The sequence below is a fragment of the Melanostigma gelatinosum genome (genome assembly GCF_949748355.1).
Source record: "Melanostigma gelatinosum genome assembly, chromosome: 1".
Classification (NCBI taxonomy): domain Eukaryota; kingdom Metazoa; phylum Chordata; class Actinopteri; order Perciformes; family Zoarcidae; genus Melanostigma; species Melanostigma gelatinosum.
In genome coordinates this window covers 31,994,058-32,000,057 of record NC_136634.1, presented here as the reverse complement: position 1 = coordinate 32,000,057, position 6,000 = coordinate 31,994,058, and the positions used below count along the sequence as shown (strand labels likewise).

Genomic DNA, 6,000 nt, shown 5'->3' with positions numbered 1-6,000 from the left:
TGTTGTAATTTTAGACTCTTCAGACACAGCGTTTAATAAAGACTTCTTTATTCGAATTATCCGTGGATCTTTTTTTTCCTGGGCCAGTTCCGTCCAGAAGGATCTTTTGGTTGATCCTGATATGTGGGATTTTCCATGCCATGCTTAATAGCTCCTGTAAATAGTCTTGTTTAACTGTTGGGTGAAGTAGTCTTCTGACATTGCCCCGGGCCCTTCCTGCTTGGTAAAGGTCAAACACAGAATAAAACCAGCCCTAGCAATGACGCCTCCTCCATACAGCTTAAATAACTGAATGGCCTCACCTCGGCAGCTGTTGAAGAAAAGATTTGACACAAAACTCACCGTCTTAGCTGTCTTTCCAATCCACTTAAATACAGAAAACACAGATCTGCTATTCTGAATGGAGTCACCAGAAACCAGCAGCGGCGTTCACCTGGCTGCATACAGACCCACACTTCCTCCGTCAGTAGGCGATGCGAAGGCAACAGCTGGAGGGTTTGATGAGCCGGGCTACTATCACTGCTATGGTGATGGGAGCAATGTAGCATCTCTTGGATCTGATGCTCTAACTGGCTATGAGACTCTGGACGCCCCGCCACACTATGACTTCTACGCCAACACAGAGGTGTTCGGCCGACAGCGGCGCTTCAGGCCTTCTCTGTACCAGCTGCATGCCAACCCTGAGGTGAGGAGTCTCTGCATGTCTCTGCTCTTCTCAAATTACTAAAATTAAAAAAAGGAATAACAGAAATGCAGGTTGAATAGTCAGTAATAATACAGTATTCTTTTGGTTCACAATTTTGGCGTCTAATTTCCACTGAATGTGCTTCAAATGGTCTAAAACAAACTCCCATGATGCATTATTTAAGTTTCAGGTCGTCTATCTCTCCTTGACCTGACAATACTGACTCCATGACTATAAACAAAGATGCTTTTAGCCCAAGTTTCTGTTGTCAAATAGAATTTTGGGTACAAGATTACAACTTGCTACTAACTGGCTACTAATCATTTAGAAAAGTTTGTAATTCAGAAATCTAGTGTGAGACGAACTCATAAAGGTGTCAGTGTAGTCCTGGTCCTGCTACCACATCGTTCTGTTTGTGTGCGATAGCATTTTAAGATTGGACATTTCTGTGTTCAACCAGTTTTATATACTTTATATATTTTATTATTGTCTGCCAATAGTAACAGACAATTTTCTTCAAACATGAACAACTAATGAAATATGAACTAAAGTTTGGGATGAGCTCCAGCTTCGACCCACAGCCCTCTGCTGCATGTCATCCCCTCTTTCCGTCATTCTCCCTGCTGCACTATAATAACGGCAATAAAGGCAATAAAGGCAATAAAGGCGGTGTTGTTATCTGAATTTGGGTTCAAGATAAAGGATGTTACTTGTAACTGTGTGATTCGTGATTTTAGTCTATAAAGGTGAAGATGTATTTGACTTTACTTGACTAGGTTGATGCCAGACCTCCGTTGTATGAGGAGACAACAGCTGGACAGACGAGAGGAGAAGACAGCTCAGAGGAAGGCGAGGAGGAGCAGGAGGAGCAGGAGGAGCAGAAGGAGCAGGAGGAGCAGAAGGAGCCACCACCTGAACCTCCTCGCTTTGGCTGGGTACAGGGAGTCATGGTAGGCCGGGTACTCTAGTATGGGGTTTGGGGATTTCTGCAGTTGTGCACGATTGACTCGCTGGCAATCATTTTGCACAATCATTAGATCAGCTTCCGTTCAAAGGTAATGCATGAAACAAACATAAAGGCCATATTTCTGTCACATTTGTCACATTGTTTTCCACTATTGTAAGTTTGACTGCGATCCTTTTAATAGGCTACGTCTTCTCGTTGCACCCTCCTTTTAATGGGACCAGACTGTATCATTGGCACCACCAGTTGAGACACTTCAATTCTAATATTCGTATATAAAAGCAGATTATTTACATTTTCTTTTGCAGATTTTCTGTAAATGATGTTGAAACTTGCTCTGCATTTGGATTGAAACCCGTCGAGTGTTAGAGATGTGAATTAGGTGCAGTTTCATCAGCTGAAAGTGAATCTGAGCACAATGCTCCTTTGACAGAGTGAATATGTATCTTGTTGTGGATAGATTACAGTAATATTCCTAAACCATTTACAATGAAACGAAGACGTCTGAATAAGTCAGTGTCTCACCAGGAAGGTTCAAGTATAATTTATTGTCATTGTACAGTTAGCGTTGCCCAACAAAATGCAGTTGTAGTCCGATATATTGCATATTTATTATTTATTATTCTGAAGGAAAGAACATGTTCAGTCTCTAGTCTTGTGGTGGGGCAGCTCATTATGTATCGCCTCCCTCCACCACCCATCCTCTCCCAGTGCAGACTTCAGGTATATTGTCATGGTCTCAAATTAATAAAATTTTTTTTGAATGTGCTGATGACAGCTAAAAGAGACACAAACCACAGGTTAGATCAATGTCAGAACATCTTTGTGTGAAAAAACATGTGTAGAGTACATTGTTGCCAAATTTGTTTATGTAATTACATTTTGATCACACTTTGTATGTTACCAAATGCTAATTGTGCAAACTCTTATGAATTTCTGTGCTAAAGAAGTCTTTTTCTGAGTCTTTGCAAAGTAATCACACTTCACCCAAGTATGTCACTTGGTTTGCACCTCCAACGGCCTTTTAACCAATTCGAAGAAGACGTTGATCTATTTGGTCTATGGATGGGCCGACAGACGTAGTGTAGTAGACGTTGATGTAGTGTCACATTAAGACCTTATCTACTACTCACCACACACCAACTATGACACAGTGCCCCAAGAGGATAACCAATGAACCTGTCCAACCTATTTGACTTCATGGATGATAAGAAATGTGCAGTTTCCGATGACACTTTTGTCCTCTAGGCGTAAAAGAAAAACAACAATGAATTCAAAGACAGCCAATTGTATTTTGAAGTAACATCACTGATGACAAATTACAATTTGGGACTGCTTGGTGAAACTCTTGTCATTTGGATCTGAACGATCACACTCAAATGGACATAAATGTCCTTTGAGGACTTTCCATTTTCATGGACTCATGGACTCATCTTGGTCATCATGGCAATTTGGGAGACTTCTGAAAATCACAAACAGATTTAAGTTTAAATATTGAATGCTGTATTTTGGTTTGAAAATCACAATTATCATCATTTATCAATTATCAAGTATCATTAATATAATTTACAAAGGGTGAAAAAAAGACATGGGACAAGTTATCCAAGCTCCGTACATACGAGGGTGCAGAGTTGAGCATCCAGAAAGACTTAACATCTCGCCACATGAATCAGTCGCACTTCTTCAGAACAGGCTGTGAACCAGAGGAGCAGCCTGCCCACCTGTCCCTTATGAACATGACACAACCTACAGTATGTGTCATATACATGATTTCTGTCACAGCCCTGCCACTGCATAATCATGCTCCACTCTCATATCAACCTCAACCTGACATCAACCTTCCGTCATACAGTGGCAGTCTGATGAACCATTTACATGAAAATGTTTTTACATAATGGCATTGTTAATTAATAATAATGACCTATTACCCACTACTAAAATATTTTATGTATACTCAGAGCTGGGTTAATTTTTTATTTTTTATAATGTGATGATGAGATGTGTCAATAATTAGCAAAAGCTAAGATTGTGAAGCATTGTTATTTCTTGGTACTTTAAAAGACAGATTCCCCTAAAATGCTATATACTATATACTGAATGAATATGTTTTGAGGTGATGACACTATGTTTTTAGATAAATAAAAAGCACCAAATAAATGATTTTCTGTATGCCAAATGCTATGTCAAATTATTTGTATTTTATTACAGTCAGATATAAGTCAGTGATTAGCAACAATATTGATTTTAATGCATTTATGTGCAGCATTAGAATCTCATCTGTACATTTTCCCTTTCAAGCATTTAAAAAAATGTTCACTATTGCTTTTTTAAATTCTTCCAATATCCCTTCAAAGTCTTCACCTTCTAATCGCCCATTGACTTATTGTAGCAGAAATAGCCTAAAAGATGACTAACAGCCATGAGAGCCACTGTGTGTGTGTGTGTGCGAGAGAGAGAGAGAGAGAGAGAGAGAGAGAGAGAGAGAGAGAGAGAGAGAGAGAGAGAGAGAGAGAGAGAGAGAGAGAGAGAGGCAGTATGAGACTTGCAGTACAATAACATTTCTTTTCCTCTGGCTCCCACACAAAGTTAGACCTTCAATCTAACTTTCAATCAGAAGATTAGCGGGTCGATCCTCGGCTTCTCAGGTCCATGTTGTGTCATGACTTTACTGATTAATTTAATTTCAATTATCTTTAATAATCCTTTATATTGTTTATATCTATACAACAGACAAATCCTGTTAGACAACTATGTTGGTGTGGACTAAAGAAGATTCTTCAAAGTTTATTACCAAGCAAGAAAGTACATCCACCACTATGTCATACTGTCTCTACCTTGGACCTTCTACTGATTAAGCTGCTTGCCCGTCTTAACCCTATTCAGTCGGCTATCATTTCCATATTTTAAGAAAGCACCATCTCTGCCAAATAGGTTCGGCTACACTACAGCCTTCATAGTGTGTTGGAGCTCAGGCTGGAGCTCAAACACACTATTGTTTTTTTTAGCACTAATGTGTGGCCATCTCGAGAAAAGGTTCTTTCTTCAGAGCGACTTTTTTGTGTAGCCGCTCTGACTTCTTTTCAAAAAAGAGTGTTTCTGCCAGAGACAAACACAATGAAGACATTCAGGCTAGAAAGAGTCCTCTCCTCTTGAGGAACCTCTGGCATGCTTTCACCAGATCTTGTGTATTTGTTCAATTCTGTCCGTAACTGTCTGTTTGTAGATCCGTTGCATGTTAAACATCTGGGGGGTGATCTTGTACTTGAGGTTGCCTTGGATCACTGCTCAAGCTGGTATCGGTACGTCCAACGAAACCTGTTTGTGTGCTCGGTCCATTGTAGATGCAGATTTCACCAAACCATTTCTTTAAGTATCATGTCGTCCTTCCTCTCCTTCTCTGTGTGTCTTTCTGTCAGGTCTGACCTGGGTGATTATCCTGCTGTCCTCCTGTATAACTGGGATCACTGGTCTCTCAACCTCAGCCATCGCTACCAATGGCAAGGTCAAAGGAGGTCTGTTCCCTCAGTGACTCATGCGTGACACAACAAACTACTTAATAAATTACAAATATTGCAAAAATACAAAGGATTAATATGAGAAAAACAAAACATGTGGGCTGTATCGGACATTGTATACAATTTTAAATGCCAGAGATTCCTTCCATGATGAACACGTTTCCCATGATGCATTTTGCCTGCTGCGCCCACTCTTGTCTTCAGGTGGGACTTACTTTCTGATCAGTCGCAGCCTCGGTCCAGAGCTGGGTGGGTCCATTGGTCTGATCTTTGCTTTTGCCAATGCTGTAGCTGTGGCCATGCACACTGTGGGCTTTGCTGAGACCGTTACAGACCTCATGTATGTAAGTAGGATGTGTGTTAATATGTACGTGGGGCAACTTTTACATTGATACTGTACAGTAATCACAGTTCTCTGAAACACACTGACATTTCGTCTTTCTCAGGAAAATGGAGCCGTCATGGTGGACCGAATCAATGACATCCGCATCATTGGCATCATTACGGTCACATGTCTACTGGGTATCTCACTGGCTGGCATGACGTGGGAGTCAAAGGTTAGCTCAACCAAATATATGAGACCACTGTAAACTGCCATCGGGATTAATGACAAAATGTTGGGATTTTAAAATGTACATGAAAAGACTTATCTGATGTGCTAAATGTTTTATCTCGGCAGAAGTTACAGAACTAGAAAATGCATTTCCTGCTGAAAATGCGTTGGAATGCTCAAAAACATTGGTGAAAATAGATATCCAATTTAAAAAAAATTGCAAAAAGCTTAATAATTCAAAAAGTTGAAAGATTACAAATATGAAGTTATATCACCCCTCTCC

General features: G+C 40.1%; 1 protein-coding gene across 1 annotated transcript in view; it reads left to right on the top strand.

Moving 5' to 3' along the window:
* Window positions 1-400: 400 nt before the first annotated feature.
* Window positions 401-6,000, top strand: part of LOC306777163 (solute carrier family 12 member 3-like) — a gene marked incomplete at its 5' end in the record, with an annotated part of 28,567 nt that continues 22,967 nt past the window's right edge. The window contains 6 exons of the mRNA XM_079268172.1: window positions 401-685; window positions 1,462-1,635; window positions 4,873-4,948; window positions 5,066-5,161; window positions 5,369-5,508; window positions 5,611-5,721. Of these exons, the coding sequence (XP_079124298.1) occupies window positions 401-685; window positions 1,462-1,635; window positions 4,873-4,948; window positions 5,066-5,161; window positions 5,369-5,508; window positions 5,611-5,721 (882 nt within the window). The remainder of the gene's footprint in view (window positions 686-1,461; window positions 1,636-4,872; window positions 4,949-5,065; window positions 5,162-5,368; window positions 5,509-5,610; window positions 5,722-6,000) is intronic.